This window comes from Felis catus, chromosome C2, assembly GCF_018350175.1.
Source record: "Felis catus isolate Fca126 chromosome C2, F.catus_Fca126_mat1.0, whole genome shotgun sequence".
Classification (NCBI taxonomy): domain Eukaryota; kingdom Metazoa; phylum Chordata; class Mammalia; order Carnivora; family Felidae; genus Felis; species Felis catus.
In genome coordinates, this window is record NC_058376.1 from 152,094,311 (window position 1) to 152,119,989 (window position 25,679).

Here is a 25,679-nt window from a genome sequence, read left to right on the forward strand (position 1 = left end):
CTGGGAGAGAAATGTCTCAGACCCCGTTGCCTCCAAAAACAGAGCCAGAGTCAGAGTTCGTGTGCAGGTGGCTTATTTGGGAAGAAAGTGACCCCAGAAAACGAAAGGGGACCTGGGGAGGAGGGAGAGGCCACCCAAGGGTACATTGTCAAGCTGGTCACCACTGTGGGCAGCGTCCGAGGAGCCGTGTAAAGGATCTGGGGGTTGTCCACCTGGGAAGGGGGCGAGGGGCACATCTCCACAGGCCCCCGCTACTGAAGGGTGTCCCCTGGGATGTTAGCTCCCTGGACCTCCAGGTTTGCAGAGCACAAACACGGAGTCACAGAAGCCCTGGGCGGAAAGGGAGGGAAATGAGATCCCACCGCAGCAGGCTGCGGCCAGGTGACACTGAAAAGCCACAGCAGCTGGTCAAACAGATGGGTTAAGAGGCTGCAAGGCAGGGCTGGAGAAGTGTCCAATACCATCCATCTCCAGATATCTTCCTGCAAAAAACGTAAAAGCTGCCTGGGCACCACCTTCCGAAGAAGGGATGATGGGAAACACCGGTTCCGCTTGTCCCCGTCCCCCGACCCCCCCATCACGTGAGTGCATCTGTTACAAATGAAAACATGCTTTTCAGAATCGGTTCTTTTTGGTTCCTCAAGCTGCTAGTCTGTGCACGAGCTCCCTCCTGGAGGCATGTGTTCCCGGCATAAGGAAAACAAAGCCTGTTGCCGTGGACAAAACATTGCTTCCCATCTCACACAAAACCAGAAGCCGTGCATGGAATACCAATCCCAGAGGCTGGGCTGTTTCCTGTTGGCCCTTCCTTATTCCTTTTGCTGTGCTTCAGCAAGGCTGGGTCCTGAACTGTCCCCCTTCCGAGGCGGGGGACACCCCTCCCTAAGCTCTGCACATCGGTGCTGATCTCAGAAAAGTGCTTTTGTGGCTGGGACTCTGAACGGGCAGCACAGTGGCAGCCTGATCCTTCTCATCACCCTCCTCAGGCCTCAGGGACCCTTCTCCTTCCTTCCTGCTGACATCCTCAACCACCCAGCCGTTCTGTGTGTGGCGCATGTTCCTGCCAAGGGCCCCTGAGGGCAGGGCCCAGCTGTCTACTCCATTCTCCCCACAGAGCAGCCTAGAACTAAAGTCAGTTAACTCGGGGAAACCAAGGCAAATACACCCAGCCAGTGTGTATTCTGAATGGGGGTGTCGTGCTAATGGTTAAATGTTCTTCATCACACCGTTTGTCTTTTCGCTACAGAGTTGTGTGAGTTCTTTAGATATTTTGGATGCTAACTCCTTATCAGATATATGATTTTGAAAAAAATTTTTTAATGTTTGTTTTTTGAGAGAGAGAGAGAGAGAGAGAGGGAGAGCATGAGTGGGGGAGGGGCAGAGAGAGAGGGAGACACAGAATCTGAAGCAGGTTCCAGGCTCTGAGCTGTCAGCAGAGCCCGACGTGAGGCTCCAACTCATGAACCATGAGATCATGACCTAAACCAAAGTCGGACGCCCAACCGAGTGAATCACCCAGGTGCCCCCAGATATAGGATTTTTATGTATATTCTCCCATCCCATAGGTTGCCTTTTTGGTTTTCTGAAGTTTATTTGAGAGAGAGAGAAAGAGAGAGAAGGCACAGGGGAGGGGCAAAGAGAGAATCCCAAGCGGGCTGTGTATCTCCAACACAGAGCCCCACGAGGGGCTCAAAATCACGAATGGAACTGTGAGATCATGACCTCAGCCGAAATCAAGAGTCAGAGGCTCAACCGAGGGACCCAGGCCCCCGGCCTCTCAGTTTTGTCGATGGTTTCCCTTTGCTGTGCGGAAGCTTCTAAGTTTGATATAGTCCCACTTGCTTTTCTTGCCTTTGCTCTTGGTATCAAATCCCCCAAATCATCACCAACACCTGTTTTTCTCTAGGAGTTCCATGCTTTCAGGTCTAACATTCAAGTCTTTCATCCATTTTGAGCTCATTTTTGTGTGTGGTGTAAGAGTGGTCCCGCTTCATCCTTTCCCATGTGGCTGCCCTGAATGTTTTTCATATTGCCCTTGGGACCGAGAACTATCCTGAGCACTTTAAATGCATCAGCTCACTTACAGCGCACCTGGGTGGCTCAGTTGGCTGAGCGCACAACTCTTGATTTCGGCTCAGGCCATGATCTCGCGGTTCGTGGGTTCAAGCCCTGCATCCATGCTAACGATGTGGAGCTTGCTTGGAATTCTCCCTCCCTCTCTCTCTACTCCTCCCCTGTTTGTGCTCTCTCTCTCTCTCTCTCTCTCTCTCTCTCTTTCGAAATAAATAAATAAACTTTAAATGCATCGACCTGTTTATTCTGCACATCAGTCTGACAACATAGAAAGTATCATTATTCCTTCAGGAACAATAGAAATGAGGAAACAGAGGCACAGACTAAAGTCACAAAGCTGGCAAATGGCAGAGACGACATTCCAGCCTGGGCAATACGGTGCCAGGGACTGCGTTCTCCGTAGCTTCCTGGCACCTCTTTGTATTTACTCCTACACTCTGCCTCCTTCAAGCTTCAGAGGTGGTTCCGACCCCAAGAATTTCAGCATTCTGTGTATTTTTTCCTAACGTATGCAATCACCCACAACCTACACCTTCAACTTTTCTTCCTATCCTAATAAATTTCTAGCAGAATTTTCCTAAGTCCCCCTACCCCACACCTCACCGCCACGAGGCAGTCATATATACCTGCACCTGAGTACCTGCTAGATGCAAGGCACTGATCAAGACATTCGGCTTTGACTTATGTCAGAAGCTTCTCTTGTACACTGCTTTCCCCAGTAGCTGCCAGCTCTTAAAGGAGCCACGCCGCCGGAAAGAGGACCTACCACAACTGAGCAGGACGGTACCGGTGAGCCAAGCTTCTCCTCTAAATGAGGAGCACAGGCAGCAAGGCAGACCCGCGACCAGACTTTGTCCTTGATCTGCAACAAATTCATCCCAGAACCTAAGGGAATGAAGGAAACAAGAAACAGAAACATCTTTAGAAAGGACCTTTCGGGAAAATGTACCAGTGGGGCAGAAGGCCAATCATTCTCTTGCAGCAAACTTACACTTGGACCTCTTCCCACCGGAACGTATACGGTGCGCCTGGGTCATTACGGAGCTGGCAAACATGAGGTCCACAGGGGCCCTTGGAAACACACGGCCCCGCCTCCTCCGCATATCCCTCATGGGCTCGAGCTCCACCATTAGCCTGCAAATCTGCAGCCCTAAGACCCGACAATACGTAGACCAGGCACTGTTCTTTGTGGCCCCTGGGTTCAAGGTGTCTGCTTGGAGGCAGCCCTGTGCTGATGTGGGTCAGCCCTCAGGATTTCCCAATCACATCTAACTTATCGAGGGAAGCTTAAGCCTGTCTGAAAACGATCTACTGCTCCCGAGAATTTCCTGAGGACGGCGAGGGGGAGACGAGCCAGAGCACAGGGGGAGGCCTCCCGTCTTCCTCCTCCCCTGGGTCCAGGTGGAGGCACACAGACGTCGGCTGGGATGCTAATGGAGTCATGCACCCAGGTGAGGAGGTCGGACCACGGGTAAATCAGGGGGTGACCTCTCAGGGGGGTGAGGACAGCGGCGTGGAGGGTCCGGCTGAGGCTGAAAAACGCGAACCTCTGGACCGCCCCGGGAGTGGGGCTGTGACTTTCCCCCCACAGCACAAACAGCCCCAGGGGAGGTGTGGCGAACACAAGTGGACACATGCCGTTCCAGGCTCAGGGTTCTGCTGGTCTCACTTCTCCGGAGCTACCTGTGGGAACCTTCTCTTCTCCAGATTGTGAGTGAAGCTGGGGGACCGGCTTCCTCTCCCTGAACACTAGAATAACAGCTGGCATACGACAGCACTCAAACACTCCAGATGGAGTCCCGGGAGGCTCTGAGCATTCCAAGACTCCTCTGAAGCCACGTTCATAGGCCTGGGCTCTTGCTCTGCGTTCTGGTCCCCTCTTCTGTTGGCAGGCCTTGCAGCCCGGCCTCATGCAAAAGTGCCTTCGGCGGCCTTGTCCCAGCTTTCCTTCCTCACTGGCATCACCCGCAGTTATTTCGGGCAAGGTTTTGGACTCCAGAAGCTCACCACTCTCTTGCGTTCCCCAAGAAACAACTCCTGGGGGGAGCCAGGCTCCAAGATGGCTCGTGCTCAGCCCTGAGCCCTGGTGTTCACACCTTGTGAGGTCCCTGTCTTCCTATACCCGGGGAGGTCTGTTGTGACCAGTAGGGTGGGGCAGCAGGGACGGTACGACACTTCCAAGACTAAGGTGTAAAAGATTCTGCAGCTTCTACTTGACCGCACTCTCCTCTCATCCCTCACCCGGGGGGGGGGAGGGGGATCCAGCTCCAGTGTCGTGAGTGGTCCTATGGGAGGGCCACATGGAGAGGAACACAGGCCTCAAACCAGTCCTGTCTGGAGCCCTGGAAGTGGATCCTCCAGCCCCAGTCAAGCCTTTACATGACTGGTCCTGGTTGCCAGCTTGAATGCCACCCCATGAGAGCTCCTGAGCCACACAAGCCAGCCAAGCTGCTCCAAGATTACAGACCTGCGGAAATTCTGCGAGATCATCAACACTTGTGGTCTTCGGCCGCTAAGCACCGGGGACATTCATTACACAGCAGAAGACAATATGCTCCCTTCTCGGCAACTGACGACAGGGCTAAAAGACTAGCACCCAGCCGGGTGGACAGGGCTCACGCTGCCCCCAGCCCCACATGTGCACGTGCATACGGAACAGGCCAGTGCCAGGACTCTGAAGGCTTACCATCACTGCAGTCGATAGGAGAGTAAGACCCAAGGAACAGGGAGGCAGCAAAGCTACTGACCAAAGAAATTCTCTGTAAAAGGAAGAAACAGTCAGCTAGGACTCATTTCCATAAGCCACCGAATCCTCTGATGCGCACAACATGAGAAGAGCTTTCAATTGAGGAGGGGAGTGGAAACTTGGAGCAAGGTGCCCAGTAACGGCAGTGACTGAATATCTTGGGTACTAGAACATCCGAGTATCTGGATCACCAAGACTCCTTGGGAGAGCACCTCACGCTGCCGTTTCTGTTGGGCCATAGAACTCAAGTCCGACAAAGCAAAAAAGCAACAAGCCCTATGAAAAAGCCGTGCTTAGGGAAGTGGCTTTTCTACCCAGGATCCAGGAGGTGTGATGCCTGATCTCCTTCCTCCATCCCTGTGGTCTTTATATCTAAGTCACAAGGGAAGGGGGGGGGTGTGGCCACAGGACTCAGAACCAACAAAGACACCCTCGGGGGTTCAGAGCAACTTAAGCGAAAACCAGTCCCTCGGGAGCTGGAGGACTGATAATGGATTTCAAAGGTTGGCCTGGGGGTCTGTGCCTCCACGCGGGCACCGGCCCTTGGACCACTGCAGAGAATGCCAGCACCTCCTGTCCCCTGTCCCCCCTCAGGCCACTTTGGTTCCACACGGAATTTGGAGAGGGTTTTACATCTCTGCCCTTCCCCTCCTCCCCGAAATCTACACAGCACATGCTGCAGAGTAATGTGGAACCCTGAGTCACTAAATAACAAACCGGATGCTGTTAACTCCCAAGATTAAAAAGGCACTTTGGTTGAACATGAGCTGATCATTTTCCAATTATTCAGAGACGAAAATCACTAGCCAAGGTGTCAGGCTGCTTCTCAGGCGGCGTTAAGTGCCAGCTCTCGGCGACTGTGGTCCAAGGAATGAATCTGAGTTCCTGGGACACAGGCTCCGGTTGAAGGGCCACAGCTAGGGACACAGGGGTTCAGCTTTCCACCTTTCTGGAGAAAACACTGAGCCCACACCAATCAAGTGCCTGGTAGCCATTTCCACGCAGGAAACTGAGAAGACGGAGACTCAAGGGCACCTGGAACTCCTACTCAGGTGGCCGAAGACACCAGTCCCCACTGCTCCCACCCTTGCCCCTGCCCTCTGCCCCCTGGGGTCAGGAGATGCCCTGACTTCTCTTTCCCACGATTCCATTCTTTCCTTCCTCTTCGGAAACAGCTCGACAATGAGGGGGAAAAAAAGCCAAACTGAATATATCATTTTCAATGTCTGCTGATCCATGCTTTTGGCCAATGCGCGCGAGATGTATTTATACTAAAGGTTAAGTATTATAAAAGGAATTCAACTGTGACTGAAGTCAAAGAGGAACGTGGAACCGACCTCCGTGTGTGAGTAGGCCTCGGGCTTCTGCTGGTAAATCTTCGCGATCTGGTTTCCCGTAAATCGCTGCAGAGAAGAGTGCAAATTCTTAAAAATCCATATCCTATGTGCAATGATCGGCTCTCACAAAGTGAGGTTAGCGTAGCATGCTCTGGATATTAGTACAATGGAAGCTTTCTCAAGGCCTCGACTCTAGAAATGTTTGCCGAGCACCCTCCAGGAATAAGCCTCCCTCCTCACCAGCAAGGTGACGGCGGCGACGCTGACCAAGAGCGCCTGCGCAGGGTATCCCCCCCCCCCCCCCCCCCCCGCATTGTTCTCAAGGCAGGAGGGGTCACATGACCCCAGCTGCGCCAATCGCAGCCGGCCCTGGAAGGGTGGCTGAAGGCAGCGGGAACCGAAGCTGGCTTTTTGCTTTTTGCTTTTTTGGAACTTTTCCAGGCGCTGCCTTACATGCACTGACTCCTCTCGGGTTCAAAACTGCTCGAAGTGTGGGTGCTATTTTTGGCCCCCGCTTAGAGGCTGAAGCGGAGGTGCCATCGTCGCCCCCGTACAGGGCCGCTCGACACGAGGAGCACAGCCACGTCCACGCCTCGGCTCCCTTCTGCGAAAAGGGCAACAGGAGGTCCGTCCTGGCTCGCCAGCAGCAGAGGGAGGTAGGACAACCGGGAGCAGACCCAGGGGCCAGACACCCACGTGTCTCCTGTGATTCCCCTGGGGGTGGGTCGGCAGCTGTGTCCTCCCAGACACCCAGGGAGAAGGGACCAGAAAGGACCAGAGCCAGCAACCGGACCTTCCTCCCGGGACCAACCCTAATCCCCAGCCCGTGGCAGGTGCGGCGCACCTCGTAGGCGCGGGAGCCCGTGAGGCAGCTGAGAGCCTGGGCGCCGCCCACCGCGGCCTCCAGCTGGCGACACTGGGCTGTGGTGCTGGAGTCCATCCACACCGGGCTGTCGCTGATGGAGAAACAGGCCTGGAGGGGAGGAACAAAGGCGCAGGCTGGAACGATGCCTGCTGACTCTGGGAGCCACCCTGGCCTTGGCGGTTACACTGCCAATCACGGCTGTGATTGCATGTGACCTCCCTGCATGTGACCTAGGAAGACCCACGGGCAAGCCCTTCCTGCCCAAATCTTGGCCCGGCTCCGTGGGGTCTCTCCCCAGAAAGCTCGAGGTTGAAGGTTCTAGTAAGGACACCTGAGCACTGCAGGCAACACTAGAGATGAGCAGCCAAGTGCAGTGTCACGGAGGCATCTGAAGCTGGGAGGCGTGGAGAAGACACAGCCTGCCTTCCCAGCATCACCAGGAGGCAGCACGTCCCATGGGGAGATCCCCGAACGGGGGGGAACTAGCCAGAGCCATGCCAGACCGGAAGGGACCCTCGATGAGGACTGTTGGCACCCCACCCTCTGTTCAGGCACCAGGGATACCCATTGGGGGGCAGGGCAGGGCAGACCATGTTCACAGTACTATTGCCCGAGCCAAGTTCCTATACCCTTGACAATGCACAAAAGCCCCAGACTTCAGGGCCCACAGGGGCTTGGGCCCTTCACCCCACCCCACGGAATTTTCTCAAACTCCCACAACATGGCCACGGTTACCTGCAGCTGCTTATGTAACGGGAGGTCTGGTGACAGGCTTCTCAGCACCTGGCTGGCCCCAGCCTTCCAGTATACACTTCCATGTTGCTGTCGAGGGAAAACGCACGCACACGTTCACGCGGCTACACACCGTTACCACTTTGGAGACACAGAAAGACTGCAGACCACACCCCGAAAGAAACGGGCCCCAAGCCTGCCCCTGCCACTTCTTAGTCACACAACTCATCACCTTTGTGAGACCTGGTTTTCATTTCTAGAAAATGAGAGCTCTGCCCTGTTCACCTCAAAACTTACAGGAAGGGTCCGAGAAAGAATTATTGGTCTGGATTTTGGTAACTTTGTAAAGTTGTATTTAAATATGTTGCTCATAATATTATCTGAAATTCACGCCTTCATTCACTTACCCATTCATTCATTCAACAAACATTTTTTTTTTAATTTTTTTTTTTTAACGTTTATTTATTTTTGGGACAGAGAGACAGAGCATGAACGGGGGAGGGGCAGAGAGAGAGGGAGACACAGAATCGGAAACAGGCTCCAGGCTCTGAGCCATCAGCCCAGAGCCCGACGCGGGGCTCGAACTCACGGACCGCGAGATCGTGACCTGGCTGAAGTCGGACGCTTAACCGACTGCGCCACCCAGGCGCCCCCATTCAACAAACATTTATTGAGCACCTAGATCAGGCCAGGCAATGAGACAGATGAATAGGATAGTACTGTCCCTATTCTCTTGAACCGGGGTTGACGCAAGGAAAAAGACACAAACATACAATTATAAAACCCCATGGATGTGCAGTGGCAGGCCAGCAAGAACACAGAGGAGGGGCATCGAACCAACTGGGGCACTCATGGGTAGAGGTGGACATGATTAGTAGGAAAGGAGCTCAGAGTTGAGTGTGTGGGTGTTCCATGCAGAGAGCAACCACAGGTGAGAGGTTGGCAGGCGTGGGGAATGGTGGCATTCTTTTTATTTATCTTTTTTTTAAGTTTATTTATTTTGAGAGAGAGAGAAAGCATGAGTAGGGGAGAGGCAGAGAGAGAGAGGGAAAGAGAGAGAATCCCAAGCAGGCTCTGCACCAGCAGCACAGAGCCCGACACGGGGCTCGAACCCACAAACCACCAGATCACGACCTGAGCTGAAGTCGGACGCTTAATCACTGAGCCACCCAGGCTCCCCAGAATGGTGGCATTCTAAACACTGGGCTGGGTCTCAGGTGGGAGGTGGTGGGGACAGCCTGAGCACCAGGGCCTTGACGTCCGTACTCAGGAGGCTGGGGTTTATCGGGGAGGTGTGGGAACTCTGGATTAGCAGGGGAGTGACGTGGCCAGGGCTAAATGTATGAAAGGGTTTGGGGGAGTCACAAAGAAGGTATAGGGGAGGCAGGGAGGCTGAAGCAGAGACCCAGAGAAAAATCACAGACGTTCGGCCTGGGGCAACAGAGGCAAAATTGGAGAGAAGGTGGTAGATTCAAGAGTCATGTAACAAATCAATGGGACATGGGGACCCCCTTGGACATGGGGTCAAGGATGATGGGTGGGTTGTGGCCTTGGGGAAAGACAGAGCACTCAGTCTAGCACAGAGGTTGGGATACTTGGCCATGGGGCCGGGGGATGCCCAGGAGGGAGAGGGTGTCCCAGCCTGAGGTTTAGGTAAGAGAAGTGGATGAGATCACTCAGAGAATCCATGTAGTTTAACAAGGACAGGAGCAATAAATTCCTGTCGGGTTAGGGAGAGAGAGGGGGAGAGAGAGAAGGTGGCTTTAGAAAACTCAGTAAGTACTCTCTGATGAGGATGTGAAAATAGACTAATTAGGCATGGAGCAAAGTGATGCAGAGGATACGGCTCAACTTGGGTCCTGACTCCCCCTCCCAGCAGCTGTGTGACCTGGGGTAGGTGACGTCACCCCTCTGTGCCTCTGGGTTCCTATATAAATGGCAATGATAATAAAAGCAGTAGCTAGGGGTGCCTGGGTGGCTCAGTCAGTTGAGTGTCCAACTCTGGATTTCAACTCAGGTCACGATCTCATGGTCTGTGGGATCCAGCCCTAAGTCAGACTTCATGCTGACAGCACACAGCCTGCTTGGGATTCTCTCCCTCCCTCTCTCTCTACCCCTACCCCACTCATGTGCATGATCTCTCAAAGATTAATAAACTTTATTTTTTAAATTTATTTGTGTTATTTATTATTTTTTATGTTTATTTATTTTTGAAAGAGAGAGCACGAGCCGGGGAAGGGCAGAGACAGAAGGAAACACAGGATCCAAAGCGGGCTCTGTGCTGACAGCAGGGAGCCCGACGTGGGGCTCGAATTAACAAACTGTGAGATCAAATCATGATCTGAGCTGAGGTCGGGCATTTAACCCAGGTGCCCCTTAAATTTATTTAAAAAAAATTTTTTTTAACGTTTATTTTTTTGAGACAGAGAGAGACAGAGCATGAACAGGGGAGGGTCAGAGAGAGGGAGACACAGAATCCGAAACAGGCTCCAGGCTCTGAGCTGTCAGCACAGAGCCCGACGCGGGGCTCGAACTCACGGACTGCGAGATCATGACCTGAGCTGAAGTCGGCCGCTCAACCGACTGAGCCACCCAGGCGCCCCTTAAATTTATTTTTAAATGTTTATCTCCTTTTGAGAGAGAGAAAGACAGAGCTCGAGCAGGGGAGGCACAAAGAGAGAGGGAGACACAGAATCTGAAGCAGCCTCTAGGCTCTGAGCTGTCAGCACAGCACCCGATGCGGGGCTCGAACCCACGACCCATGAGATCATGACCTGAGCCGAAGTTGGATGCTTAACCGACTGAGCCTCCCAAGCGCCCCTAGAAGTATAATTTCTAACTTTGCTTCTGCTTCCAGGAAACACAAAAGCAATTCTAGTGCTCCAAAGCAGGCATCCTAAATGCACGGCAAACGCCTCCCCCCACCCCACCGGAGGACCTCTATCCGGTTCTGCCTGACCCAGTGTCCTGTTCCGTATAATGCTTCACAGTACGAACTGCCTCAGATCCTTCAGCAAGGAGGCAAGCTATACATCCTCCGAGGTAGGAGGGCGGTAGGGGTCTCTACCAGCAACAGCAGGGGTGCAGTGGCTCTCAAGGACAAGCATTCCCTCCAGGGGAGCCCCACACCACTGCCCCACAGCCGCCGCGCACGCCACACGGAGGCTGCTACACACAAACCTGGCCGGCCCCAGACAGGGCGAGGACTTGAGAGAAGTCAAAGCCCGAGGCCTTCATCCTCTCCAAGATGATATCCAAAGCCTGAGAAGACAAAGAGAGCCCACCGTGACTGTCCTGAACCACTGAGTCAGGCAAGCCCACGAGCCTCCACACTGAAACGTAAGTGTTCGCCATCACCCCGGAGATGAAGAAGGGCTGATGGCCTGGGATACGTAGGCACTAGAAAAATTAACCAAAGTAGAGATCCACCGAACGAAAAGGTGAAGTAGGGTAAACATAGTTTAAATAGACGGAATCAGAAACCACTGGTCCTCAAATTCTGCTTCTCTGATTTGTGACTTCCAAGCACTTGGCAAGAACAAGGTGGATCATACTGTGGTTTCTTTTCTCTGCATTTTCAACCCACCGGACTAGTGGTCTGACTTCACTGCAACAGAGAAGTGAAGAGTGACGTAGACGGCCCCGTCAGAGTGGGGACCAGGCCGAGACTCCCCACGTCCAGGAGCACCAGGCTGGAAGGAGTAGGTGGAGATGGTCGCCACTTGTCCCAATCCCCGTACCACCCTCGACCATCTGGGTGCAATCTTCTTTTTTTGCAAGACCCAAGCGTGGGATAAACGGTGCTGCCCAGAAGAACCTGACACTTGCCCTAAGGTTTCAGAGATTCACCCCAGGCTGCAATTCCCTTGAGGACAGAGCAGCCCCTGGAGCTCTGACCCAACTTCGCCATCCCCTCCCTATGCTGGGAGGGCTCCTTTCACAGCCCTGGCTGTGGCTGCCAACTTGGCCCCCCTGGCCAAACCTCAGGCAGGGAGTGGGCACCCCTGGAGCGGGGATTGGCGAAGCCAGAACAGGTCTAATCCTGACGGGCCTGCTCACGATTAGGAATCATGTGGCCCCACCCCCAAGCCTGGCTCTCTATCCAGTGCTCACTACCCCAAGTTAAAGCCTTGGCCTATCAGAAGCCCCCGGCATTATCATTAGAACCTCTAGATCGACTCTTGCCTGTCACGCCCACCGTCCCTTGGTCTGGGGCTCAGCCCTAACAAGTACATTCTGGCTGGCCTGTCTGGTGGAAATCTGTCCTTTACCCCAATCCTCCAGTATGAGTCAGGGTCAAGTTGATAAAATGTTTAAAAATCACACCAATCGTCCTTACAGAAAGAATTTAGTATAGGGAATTAATTGCTTAGACCAGTGATGGAGGCCTGAACAAGCTTTGGTGGACACATTAAGGACGGCCTTTAGCTGGCTCCCAGTTGTAGGGTCTCGGGACCCCTGAGGCAGACTCCAGCCCTATTATGCTGGTCTGTACTGGCCATACCCCTGGTCCTGTGGCTTCACGGGTCGCCCATATTTGGCTACAGGTATCTTCCTTTCTTATTGGTCCTGAGCAGGCAGGCCTGTCTTGGGGTCCAGCGGAACCCGGCTGGCCAGGTCATAAGCCACCGTTGAGAAGTTCCCCTGCTTCAAGAGCTGAGGATTCTGGGGGCTGAGCACGAAGACACCAGTGCTGTGTCTGGATCTCGGGGTAAAAGGGAGGCCACAGGGCCTGCCTGCAGAGTGTCTGGCAAAGGTTTGGAAAGGCGGCATTCTGAAGACGCTTACTCACTGGCAGGACTTGCCAAGTTCTCAGCACCAGACCTACAAGCCCTGTGCGTGTCCTCTTGGCTCAAGAGGACCAGCTGAGGCTGAGTCTAGCCTTAGGAACCATGCAGACTCCATTTCCCAGTGAAGACTTGGTCTCAACAGAGGGCTTCCCAGTAAATCAGCAAGTCCGCCAGTGAGACAGGCTGGGGACAGGAGAAGGTCAGGGATCCCTATGCTTACCCGGACCCACATCAGGACTGGAGATGTCACTGTCAGCCCATCCTCGTGAACGTGAACTCCACCCTGAGTCCTACAAGGAGAATAAGACAGAGTGTCGGCAGAGCCTTGGGCAGGGGCGCAGTGGGGGGCAGACCCCGGATCCCTCCAATGGAAGAAGAAATGCCCTTTCCCCAACCTCGATGGGAACTCTAAACTGAACAAGACTGAACAGTGCTGGCAAGATGGAAAGAGAAGTCCCAGCAATTGCTCAGTGGTGACGATTCTCAGAAGACACCAGCAAAAATATGCCTTCTAAAGAGGAAGGACTCACCCTGGAAGGCAGGCATGGCGTCACTTGGCACTGTGGCCACGAGGGAACTAGCAGGCGCAGGGCTGGATTAAAACCCTCCCAAGCCCGCTGGGGTAGGCATGTGCTACAGAAGTGCTGTGTCTGCGGGAGAACTTCTTGGCTCTCAGACCAGGGAGTCCTTGGATTGCAAGCCTGGAGAGTTAGCTGCCTGGGCCCCTCTCCAAAATCCAACCCTTTCAACTATGAGTTTAGAAAAAAAAAAAAAAAACAAAACTCAAAACGAAAACAGGCTCCAAATCCATACCAAGATACTATTGGATAACCATGTGATCCAGACATTCTATGCCTAATTACCAGCCAAGAGAAATGAAAGTATACGTTCACAGACAGGTCTGTATACAAGTTTTCATAGCAGCCTTATTTGTAACAGTAGAAGACTGGAGTCAGCTTAGGTATCCCTAAGCAAGTGAATGGATAAATTGTGGTGCGTGTGTTACACACACCAGCAGGGAGATGAATCTCCAATGATCGTGCTGAGTGAAGGAAGCCAGACACAAAAGAGTACATATTACGTGATGCCATTTATATAACTTGCTAGAAAATGCAAATCCACCTGTTTTGTGGTTTCCCAAGTCCAGTGGGGGAGGAAAGGACAGAATGCAAAGGGGCACAAAGAATCTTAGGAGTGATGCAGATGGTCTGTATCTTGACTTTGGTGGTACTTTCACAGCTATAGGTCTGCCTCTATCAAAAGGCACTGAGATTGTACATTTTAATGGATGCCCTTTTTTTTGTACACAAGTTATACTCAATAATACTGGTATTTTTAAAAAGATACTGTTAGGGAAAAAAGTGAAAAAGAGCAGCAAACTTTCCCATAGACAAAAGGGGCGCTCAGGTGGCTCAGTCAGTGAAGCGATGACGGCTCAGGCCATGATGTCATGCTTCATGAGATGGAGCCACACGTCGGGCTCTGAGCTGACAGTGTAGAGCCTGCTTGGGTTTCTCTCTCCCCCTCACTCGCTGATGCTCTCTGACTCTTTCTCAGAATAAATAAACTTAAAAAAAAAAAAAAAAAAGAAACTTGTTGGGGCGCCTGGGTGGCTCCGTCGGTTGAGCATCTGACCTCGGCTCGGGTCATGATCTCGCGGTCTGTGAGTTCGAGCCCCACATCAGGCTCTGTGCTGACAGCTCAGAGCCTGGAGCCTGCTTCGGATTCTGTGTCTCCTTCTCTCTCTGCCCCTCCCCCACCCATGCTCTGTCTCTCTCTCTCTCTCTCTCTCTCTGTCAAAAATAAATAAACTTAAAAAAAAAAAAAGAACTTGTTGGGGCACCTGGGTGGCTCAGTCAGTTAAGCATCTGACTCTTGATCTAAGCTCAGGTCATGATCTCACAGTTGGTGAGTTCTAGTCCCGCGTTGGGCTCAGCGCTGATGGTGCAGAGCTTGTTTGGGATTCTCTTTCTCTGCCGTCTCTCTCCGTGTCTCTCTCTCTCTCTCTCAAAATAAATAAAGTTTAAAAAAAAAAAAAACTTGTTAAAAAAAATCACACATTACATAAATTCCTTTATAAGGAATGTTCAGAATAGGCAAACCCATAGAGACAGAGTAGACTGGTTGCCAGGACTATAGGAGGAGAGATAGGGAGTGACAGCTAATGGATACAGGGCTTCTTTCTTAGGTGATGAAAATGTTCTAAAATTAAAGAGGGGTGGGGCGCCTGGGTGGCACAGTCGGTTAAGCGTCCGACTTCAGCCAGGTCACGATCTTGCGGTCCGTGAGTTCGAGCCCCGCGTCGGGCTCTGGGCTGATGGCTCGGAGCCTGGAGCCTGTTTCCGATTCTGTGTCTCCCTCTCTCTCTGCCCCTCCCCCGTTCATGCTCTGTCTCTCTCTGTCCCAAAAATAAATAAAAACGTTGAAAAAAAATTTTTTTTAAATTAAAGAGGGGAGACTGTTACATAGTTCTGTGAACATATTGAAAACCACTGCACTGGACATTTCATTTCTTTCTTTCTTTCTTACGTAGGCTCCACGCTTAGCATGGAGCCCAAGGCGGAGCTTGAAGTCACGACCCTGAGATCAAGAGTTGGACGCTTAACTGACTGAGCCACCCAGCTGCCCCCTGAATTGTACATTTTATTTATTTACTTTTAATTTTTTTTAATGTCTATTTATTATTAAGAGACAGAGAGACACAGAGCATGAGCATGGGAGGGGTAGAGAGAGGAGACACAGAACCCAAAGCAGGCTCCAGGCTCTGAGCTGCCAGCACAGACCCCCAACGCGGAGCTCGAACTCGCAAACTGAGAGATCAGGACCTGAGCCGACATGGGTCGCCCAACCAACTGAGCTACCCAGGCGCCCTTTGTACATTTGAAAAGAGTGAATTCTTTGGCATGTGAATTCTGTCGCAAGAGCTTTTCTTCTCCTTTCTTTTCTTCCTTCTTTCTTTCTTTCTTTCTTTCTTTCTTTCTTTCTTTCTTTCTTTCCTTCTTTCTTTCCTTCTTTCCTTTCTCTTTCTTTCTTTCTTTCTTTCTTTCTTTCTTTCTTTAAGGCTATGACGAGGGATTCTCTGTATTAGTTCCGGAAAAAACAAAATTTCCATGGCTTGATACAGAGGAAGTTTGCTTCTCACTCCTGTAAAGCATAATCAGTGGCATGATAGGGACGAGGAGGGGGCTCTGTCCCCTGCAGTTATTCAGGGACCCAGGAGGACGACAGCAACTCTCATCTTCCAACTGGTTTCCGAGGCCGCCCTGGCCACTCGCATCCAGCCGTAGAGCCGAGGAAGGAACAGGGCAGAGGATCGTGGTGGGGGCTGTACGGATGGGTCGCGGTGGGGGCTGTACGGATGGGTCGCGGTGGGGGCTGTATGGATTAGGTCTTACAGACAGGCCTGTTGACCTTCTCCCAGTTAGGACTCAAGTCACACAGCTGAACATAACTGCCAGGAAGACAGGAGTATACCCAGGAGGAGAAGGAAATAAGTCTGGTAGATCGCTGGTCAGTCTCTGCTACAAAATTCCTCATGTGCATTAGTAAAAAGATACGACAGTTAGAAATAAGTTTACAATTATATGTACCAGGTGGTTTTGCCTTGTCACAAACCACTTCACAACTAAGTGGTCTGAAACTGCCGAGCTCATCTGGCTCACAGTTCTGTCGGTCACCGGGCTGGGCTCGGCCGGGCTCACCCATGCATCTGGGGTCGGGTGTGAGTAGCTACAGGGCTCCGTTTCTGAAGACTGGCTGCCCCTTCTCTTGGCTGGGATCTGGGGGCGATTTGGCCACGTGTCTCCCATTCTCCAGCAGGCTGGCCTGAGCTTGGTCACGTGGGGGCTAGACAGGGTCCCAAGAATGAGAGCAGAAGTCAGCAAGGCCTTCTTGAGACTTAGGTTTAGAACTGGCACAATGGTACTTCCTTCACATTCTCTATTGGTTAAAATCAACAGGTCAGGAAAGGACTCCATCTCTTGACCGAAGGAGGTACCAAGTCACATCGCCAAGGGCCTGGGGAATAATGGTCTTTTCTGCAATATATCCCAACATGCACAATCCACATGTCAAATATATTAAAACACACGTGAAGTACAGGCACCTTGGTGGGTCAGTTGGTTGGGCATCCTATTTCGGCTCGGGTTCACGATCTTGTAGTTTGTGGGTTTGAGTCCCGCATTGGGCTCTGCACTGACAGGGCAGAGTCTGCTTGGGATTCTCTCTCTGCCCCTCCCCCACCTCTTCTCTCTCTCACTCTCTCTCTCTCTCTCTCTCCCTTTCAAAATAAATAAATCAACAAAAGAAAACACATGTGAAGTATTCAAAAGAAGCCCCGGACAAATGGAACGACAAAACGTGCGCTTAGCTAGGAAGACTCAATCTCACAAAGCTGTCAATTCTCTGCAAGTTAACTTATAAATGTAATATGATCTCAATAAAAATATTAACAATTTTGCTTTCTGGAACCTTAAAAGCTATTTCTAGAGTACATTATCAAAAAAGAACAGGAGGGGTACCTGAGTGGCTCAGTCAGTGGAGCATCTAGCTCTTGATTTCAGCTCATGTCATGATCCCAGGGTCATGGGAGTGAGCCCCATGTTGGGCTCTGTGCTGAGCATGGAACCTGCTTAAGATTCTCTATCTAAAATTAAGGGGGGGGGGGGAAGAACAAGAAAGAATGGCCGTGGAAACTGAGAATGAAGAACAATCAAAGGGGACCAACAATTCCAGATATTAAATCATATTGTAAAGCGAGAATAACTAAAACAACATGCTACTAGCTCATGAACAGACCCACCAATCAATGGGCCAAAAGAAAACACTCAGAAAAAGACCTAAACACACACAGAAATTAGCATATAAAGCTGGCATCTCAAACACAGACTTCTAAAAAAAGGTGTCAAAACTGGAGAGTCATCGGGAAAAGACTGAAGCTGGAAATAAATGGCATGCCATGTACTTAGATAAACTCCAAATATTTTTATATAAAACTGAATCTTACAAGAACCAGAAGAGAACAGCGGTGAATTCCTTCACAATCTTGGAATGAGGAAGGCCTTTGAAACTCTGACTCAACATCTAGAAGCAACAGGAAAAGACTGAGAAGTTCGGTGGCCCAGGAAACAAAAGCCCATGTGTGGCCACGACCCAGTCGCAAATCAAAACAAACAAAAATCTGGGGAACCTATTTGCAATTCATTTAACGAGGAGATCATTCCTCTAACATTTGAAGAGCTCCTAGAAATAATCAATCCATCAGAAAAATGGGCAAAGGTCATGAAAAACTTCACAGAAAAAAAAAAAATTCAACTAGCCCTTCAACATATGAAAAGATGTCACCTTCATGCATAATAAGAGAAATGCAAAGTAAATCCATAGAGGGACTACTTTCACCTCTCTGATTGGCACAGAACTAAAACTCTTTAACAACCACACCGCATTTCGGTGCTGTGGGAAACGCACTCTCATGCATTGTTGGTGGGGTACAAATCCATACAATCCCTATGGGAGGCAATCTGGCCACATCTTCCAAAATCATACATCTATTTGCTCTTTGATCCAGCAATCGATTTCCAATCTTTTATCCTGCAGATACACGGGCACATGTCTGCAAGGTAACTCACTTTTCACTGCAAAAACCTAAGGTCCTTCAGTTCTATCTACACAATGGAATACTATGCATCCTATAAAAAAGAACACAGAAGCTCTATGTACTGATGTGGAAACACAGGCAAATTATGTGAAACGAGAAAACCAAAGTACAGAATGGTGTGTACCGTACTTTTTTTATCCGGAAACAAGGGAGACAATGAAAAGACTGACACCTGCTTATATTTTGATATAAAACACTGGACCGATACACAAAAACCAACGAAAGTTCTCTGTCGAGGAGGGCAGGAGGGACAGCTGAGATTCAGAAAAATTAAGACTTGTCACTGCACGCCTTTTGTTTCTTTCAAATTATGTACCAAGTACCTGCAATGCCTATTAACAAAATAACTATTAAAACAACCGCTTTGGAAAAGAATTTGACAGTTTTAATTTTTTTTTTTTTTCAACGTTTATTTATTTTTGGGACAGAGAGAGACAGAGCATGAACGGGGGAGGGGCAGAGAGAGAGGGAGACACAGAATCGGAAACAGGCTCCAGGCTCTGAGCCATCAGCCCAGAGCCCGACGCGGGGCTCGAACTCATGGACCGCGAGATCGTGACCTGGCTGAAGTCGGATGCTTAACCGACTGCGCCACCCAGGCGCCCCAAGAATTTGACAGTTTTAAAACCTACCCTACAACGTAACCATTCCTGAGTATTTCATTTCTAAGACAAATGAAAGCTTATGCTGACACCAAGACTTGTGTGTGAGTTTCACAGCCTCTTTATTGATAATAATAAAAAACTGGAAACAATCCAAATATCCCTCATCAAATGAATGGATAAGCCAACTGTGGTCCACCAAGCAATAAAAAGAACAAACTGTTGGGGTGCCCGGGTGGTTCAGTCGGTGAAGTGTCCGACTCTTGATTTCGGCAGGTCACGATCTCATAGTTCTTAAGCTAGAGCCCCGTGTGAGGCTCTGTGCTGACAGCGCTGGGTCTGCTTGGGATTCTATCTTTCCCTCTCTGTTTGTGCCTCCTGCATGCATGCTCTCTCCTCTCAAAATAAATAAATGATCTTTAAAAAAAAAAGAAAGAAAAGAAAAAGAAAAGAAAAAGAAAAAGAAAGAGAAAAAGAAAAGGAAAAAGAAAAAGAAAAAGGAAGGGGCACCTGGGTGGCTCAGTCAGTTGAGTGTCTGACTTCAGCTCAGGTCATGATCCCACGGTTCACGGGTTCAAGCCCCATATCGGGCTCTGTGCTGACAGCTCAGAGCCCGGAGCCTGCTTCGGATTCTGTGTCTCCCTCTCTCTCTCTGTTCCTCCCCTGCTCAAGCTCTGACTCTCTCTGTCTCTCACAAGTAAATAAATGTTAAAAAAAAATGTTTTTGTGGGGTTTTTTTGTTGTCTTTTGTTCGTTTGTTTGTTTTTTAAAGGAAGAGCAGGACACCTGGGTGGCTCAGTCAGTTGAATGTCCAACTCTTGATTTCAGTTCAGGTCATGATCTCAACGGTTCATGAGATTAAGCCCCAGGTTGGGCTCTGTGCTGCGGCTTGGGATTCTCTCTCTCCCTCTCTCTCTGTCTCTCCTCTGCTCTCTCTCAAAATAAATAACCTTAAAAAAAAAAAAAAAGAACAAACTATTGATACACGTAACAACCTGGATGAATCTCAAAATGAATATATGGAGTTTTAAAAGTCAGACCAAAAAGGTGGGGCACCTGAGTGCCTCAGGGTTAAGTGTCCGACTCTTAATCTCGGCTCAGATCTTGATCTCAGGGTCGTGAGTTCAAGCCCCACATTTGGCTCCGTGCTGGGCATGAAGCCTACTTAAAAAAATAAAATAAAAGTCAGATAAAAAAGAGTCTATTATTATGATTCCCTTTATCTAAAATTCCAGAAAGTGGAAACTAATCCATGGTGATAGAAAACTTATCAGTGGTTGCCAGGGGTTGGGGTTGGGGAAGAGGAATAAACTCAAAGGGGCACGAGAAAACTTTTGGGGGATGGAAATGTTCATTATCTTGATTCTGGTGATAGTTTTATAAAGGAACATCTATGTCAAAACTTATAAAGCTGTATATATTATACATATGCAATTTATCATAAGTTATATCTCAATAAAATTATAAAAATTAAAAAAAACAGTGGAGGAGGAATGAAGCAGATCTGTATATATCTGCTTTGAAAGATCTTAAAAATGTAACTGGAGGGGCGCCTGGGTGGCTCAGTTGGTTGAGCGTCTGACTGTATCTCAGGTCGAATCTCGCACTCTGTGAGTTCGAGCCCCACGTCAGGCTCCGTGCCCATCTCCCGGAGCCTGTTTCCGCCTCTGTGCCTGCCGTCTGACTCTCTCCCGTCCGTTGTCTGTGCCAAAAAAATAAATAAAGGCTAAAAAAAAAAAAAATGTAACTGGATAAAATAAGCAATACTGTATTTTGGGTATGGATAGCTTTTTTTTTTTTTCTAATGGAGGGGACTGATTGACTCATTGAGTTGAAGACAGAGTGAGGTAGAATTTAAAAACTTGAAAGAATGGAAATCAAATGACTTATGTTTTCATACCGTCATATGGAATTGAAGTAAAAATCCAGACCATAAAGACAGCTGGAAGATCTGGAGGTGAAACAACATCCTTCTAAATAACACACGAATCAAAAAAAGTCTCAAGCGAAACGAAAAAAATATTTTGAGGGGCGCCTGGGTGGCTCAGTTGGTTGAGCATCTGACTTCGGCTCACGTCACGATCTCGTGGTTTGTGAGTTCGAGCCCCGTGTCGGGCTCTGTGCTGACAGCTCAGAGCCCGGAGCCTGCTTCGGATTCTGTGTCTCCCTCTCTCTCTGCCCCTTCCCTGCCCACGCTCTGTCTCTCTTTCTCTCTCAAAAATAAACATTAAAAAATATCTATTTTGAACCAAATAAAAATGAAAATATAACATCAAGGTCTGTGGAATACAGCAAAAGCAATTCTTAGAGGGAAATTTATAGCATTAAAGGCAAATATTTAGAAAAGAAAAGCTAAGATTAAAAATCTAAGCTTCCACTTCGGGAAACTGGAGAAAGAAAAGCAACGTAAGCTGACAGCCAGCAGAAGAAAAAAAACCCTAAAAAATGACAGCACAAATCAGTGAAAAATGGAAAGGAAAACTGTAGAGAAAAATCAACAAAACCAAAAGCTGCCTTTTCAAAAAGATCATTAACGTGATGCACCTCCAGCCAGGCACACCAAGACAAAAAGAGAGAAGACACAAATCGTCAATATCAGAATGACAGAAGGGTCATCACTACTGATCCCATAGACATCCGAGGAAAAGAAAGGAATAGTATGAAGATCTCTATGGCCACACATTTTATAGCTTAGATGAAATGGACCAATGCCCTGAGAGACACAAGCTACCGAAACTCAAACACATGTGGCCTGTAGTGATAGAAAATAATACAAACGCAAGATGGTTTCCAACCGCAGCTCAAAGGAGGCACATCAGCTAAGGGGGGAGGAAAGATGGTTAACACAACGTGATCAGCAGTGGGTGCTGCACAAAGAGCCAGCAGGGAAGTGATATCTTTTACTCTAATGTCTATTTATTTTGAGAGCGAGAGCACACATGAACAGGGGAGGGGAGAGGGAGAGCACCCCAAGTATGAGGCACACCGCCAGGGCAGAGTCCAGCAGCACGAACTCAGAGTCCGACACTTAATGGACTGAGCCCCCCAGGTGCCCCTAAAGATTTTATTTCTAAGTAATCTCTACACCCAATGCCAAGCTCAAACTCACAACCCCGAGTTCAAGAGTTGCACGCTCCACCGACTGAGCCAGCCAGGCGCCCTGGAAATGATATCTAAACAGTCGTTTAGGGGCGCCTGGGTGGCTCAGTTGGTTAAGCATTCCACTCTGATTTCGGCTCAGGTCACGATCGCTGGGGGTTCGCCCCCGACCCTGCGCTGACAGGGTGGAGCCTGCTTGGGGTTCTCCCTTCCCCTCTCTCTTTGCCCCTCCCCAGCAGGCATGCGTGCACTCTCTCTCTCCCCAAATAAACAATCCTTAAAAAAATAATAAAAAATAAAATAGTCGTGGAGGAACACGTCCACCAGGACCTCTCAGAGCCACCTCAGAATCAACAAGTCCACAGCTGTTATGGACTGAATTACCGCCTCCCCCCCCAAATTCCTGTGTTGAAGTCCTAACCCCCAGTACCTCGGAACATGACTGCATTTGGACAAAGAGCCTTGAAAAAGGCAATTAACTTGCAATGACATTATTAGGGTGGACCCTAATCCTGCACGACTGGTGTCCTTATAAAAGTAGACTGGGACACAAACACAGTGGTGACACCAGGGATGCACAGGCAGAGGACGACCATGTGACAGGCAGCAAGAAGGTAGCCATCATCTGCAAACCCAGGAGAGAGGCCTCGGAGGAAAGTAACCCTGCCGGCACCTCGACCTCACACGTCCAGGCTCCAGAACCGAAGGAAAATTAACTTCTGTTGCTTAAGACGCACAGTCTGGGGCATTTTGTTCTGGTAGCCCTACCAAACTTTCACAACAGCCAAACTCATCATCTTCCTCCCCCAGATCAGTTCTCTTCCACAGTCTACCAACCATCCAGAAGGCCAGCCAGAAACCTCACCTTCACATCTCACGTTCAACCCTGCACCAACCCCTATCAATTTTACCACCCAGCCCTCTCCTCCAAGACACTATCCTTTTCCATCCAGAAGATCTGGGGAAACCTCAATGGCCTCTCAGCATGCACTCTGACCAATACCCAACTGCTCTCCCATTGCACCCAGATCTTTTCAAAACACAAATACAACCATGTCACGCCTTACCCCCATCCCTATGGCCCTTCAGTGGCCGTCCATGGCTTTTAGGATAAACACAAACTGTGTACCAAGGTTTATGTAGCTGGGCACAGCCTCTACCTCCCTCTCTATTCCCCAGCCACACTGGCCTTCTTCAATTCCCTGAATAAGCAGTGTTCTTGCTACAGGGCCTTTGCACGCACCGTTCCTTCCGCCTGGAATGCTGCCTCCCTTCCATCACCTGGCTAACCCTACTCACCCAGACCTTGGCTCAAGCACTACGTCCTTAGGGACCCTCCCTCACCACCCCCCCCCCCAAGTCTGGGTCACATTCCTTTATAATAAACATTTGGAGAAGTCCCTTTCCTTTAATAGCGTTCTCTGAGTTTATAACTAAATACTCTTCTGTGAGATTCTTTGATTGATATCAGTCTCCCCTACTCAATGGGAAGCTCTGGGAGAGTAAGCACCACGTCTCTGTTTGGTTCACCATCAAATCCCAGTACCCAGCACGGTGCCTGACACCAAGTAAGTCTCAACTGATACCTACTGCATGCATGGTTAATGAGTGCACGGAATTGGGAAGGAATGGAGAAAAACTCATTCCAGGAACACACACACAAGACGCTGAGAGGCCTACCAAGACTTCTGCAGTTTGATGAAGCCAGATCTACAGATACCAACTCTTAGGTTCTTGGACTCAATTCTAACGTGGCGGGGGTTGGGATGGGATGGGGGTCCCCTACACACAACACCAAACAATTCTCAGACACCAGCAGATGGTCTGAGATGATCAACTTCCGCAGGTTAAGGGTTCAGTCCTACAGGACTGCCCTCCCCACCCACTTCAGATGCCAGGCCCAGGCCCCAGGCTATTACCTTCTGACCAAACAGCTACAGATGGGGGGTTCCAATGACCTTAGGTTCTTTTAATGTGCTTGAGCAGCTCACAGAAGTCAGGAAAATTAAAGGACGTGATAAAGGACACAGTCAGATGAAGAGATAACATAGGTCGAGGTATGGGGAAAGGGCACGAGCTTCCATAACCTTTCCAGGCACTCCCCTCTGCCCAATCTCCACTTGTCAACCAATCCAGAAGCTCTCTGAACCCAGTCCTTTTGGGTTCTTATTAAGACTTCATTACAAAGTCATTACAAGGTCAATGACTAAGTCATTGGCCATTGGCCATTGAACCTCTGGCTGAAAATTCCAACCCTCTAAAGACAATCTTTAATCTTCTTGGCAACCAGCCCCAGCCCCTGGGTGGGGTCCAAAAGTCATCTTCATTAATGTAACAAAAGACACCTTTATGCCTTTCAACCCTTAGGAATTTCCAAGAGGTTTAGGAGCTGTGAGCCAGGAACTGTGGATGCAGACCAAAGGCACAGGAGAAATATATTTTGACCATCTAAATGACCAAACACGTATTTTTTGCAAATCACAATCTCACACCAGAACAGTGTGGCTCATGAATATAAAAGGTGGAGGGAGGACCCCAAAACCAACCCTCCCCCACACATCCACTGGGTACATACCCGAATTCTAGAAGGTCTCTGTCAAAATGCGCACTGTCCTCATAGAACACATTCAGCTCTGCATCAACAGCAACAACTTTCACCTGGAAGGGATTTTTAAAAATGGTGTATAGAATTTGCCACAGCAAAGGAGCCCCCTGGCACCCCACGCCCAGTCTGAAGGCACATTTTGAATCTGCAGAGCCCTGGGAGCGGCACAACCCGTCCTCGGGCCAGCAGCGCTGGGTACGCCGACCCGGACACGCCGGGGTCAACCAAGGGAGGAACAAAGTTCACGTGTACAGCGTGCCCACTCCACCGAAACAAGTTTCAGGCGGTGATCCGGTTCCAGGTCACCGGTTATGCCTGTGTGCCTGTCTACCCGTTTGGGTGTTCTCGAGTCTTAGGCGGCCGAGTTCCCTCGGGTCCCTGTCCCTCGGGCGCCCGCACCGACGCGCGAGCCCCCTCCGGGACCCCGGCCGCGCTGCGCGCTTCCCGCTACGCGCCCGCGGGATCCCGCCGGGGTTGGGAGGCGGGGGCGCCCGCCGTTTCCGGGAGGGCCGGGGTCCAGGCCGGGTCGCGGTCGCATCTTGAGGGCGGGCGGCACGGGTAAGGCGTCTCGGTGGAGGGGACGCCGATCCCCCGGGGGAACCCGAGAGGGAAGCGCGCCCGCGGCTCGGCCCCAGGGTTCCCCGCGCCCGGGTCCCGCCAGCCCGGCCCGGCGTCGCGGAGGAGGCGGCCCGCCCCGTCCCGCCCCGTCCCGCCCCGCCCGGCCCGGCCCGGCCCTGGGGCCCGCGACGGTACCTGCTGCGTGCTGAAGTCCCAGCCGAGGCAGCAGCGGCGGGCGGCGTGCTCGGCCATGGCTGCGGAGGGGGCGGCGGCGCGTCCGTCCGTCCGTCCTTCCCGCGGCGTGAGTGTCGCCGCGCTCTAGCGCCCCGAGACGCCGGGCCCGCCCCTCGCCCCGCCCGGCCGGACTCCAGGACCCGAGTCACCCGCGGGCTAGCGCTCTGGCGCCGCCTGCGGGGAGACGGTGCAGGGACGCGCGTCCTGCCGGGTCCTCGCGCTTCGCACCTGGGCGACATACCGGTACCCCCTGCGCCACCTTCTCCCTTCCAACCCTCCTCCGGCCTCCTCCGCATCCACGCGTGCTCTCCGCAGAGGCCTTGCCCTAACGCCGCCTGGCTTCCCGCGGAGGACGTCTGGACCAGAGGTTCCACCTTTAAGC

At 50.7% G+C, this 25,679-nt stretch overlaps 1 protein-coding gene across 5 annotated transcripts in view; it reads right to left on the bottom strand.

Moving 5' to 3' along the window:
- XYLB (xylulokinase) overlaps positions 1-25,451 on the bottom strand; it is a 70,544-nt gene extending 45,093 nt beyond the window's left edge. For 3 of the 5 annotated variants that reach the window (XM_023260733.2, XR_006585657.1, XR_006585658.1), the window contains exons 1-9: positions 25,259-25,422; positions 24,476-24,558; positions 12,764-12,833; positions 10,934-11,014; positions 7,757-7,843; positions 7,001-7,129; positions 6,157-6,222; positions 4,760-4,832; positions 2,840-2,958 (exon numbers count right to left, since the gene is read on the bottom strand). In XM_023260733.2, the coding sequence (XP_023116501.1) occupies positions 2,840-2,958; positions 4,760-4,832; positions 6,157-6,222; positions 7,001-7,129; positions 7,757-7,843; positions 10,934-11,014; positions 12,764-12,833; positions 24,476-24,558; positions 25,259-25,315 (765 nt within the window). In that variant the 5' untranslated portion in view covers positions 25,316-25,422. Of the gene's footprint in view, positions 1-2,839; positions 2,959-4,759; positions 4,833-6,156; positions 6,223-7,000; positions 7,130-7,756; positions 7,844-10,933; positions 11,015-12,763; positions 12,834-24,475; positions 24,559-25,258 lie in introns of those variants that run through there. The other 2 variants (XM_045037858.1, XM_045037859.1) reach the window with 2 other exon arrangements.
- Positions 25,452-25,679: the final 228 nt, after the last annotated feature.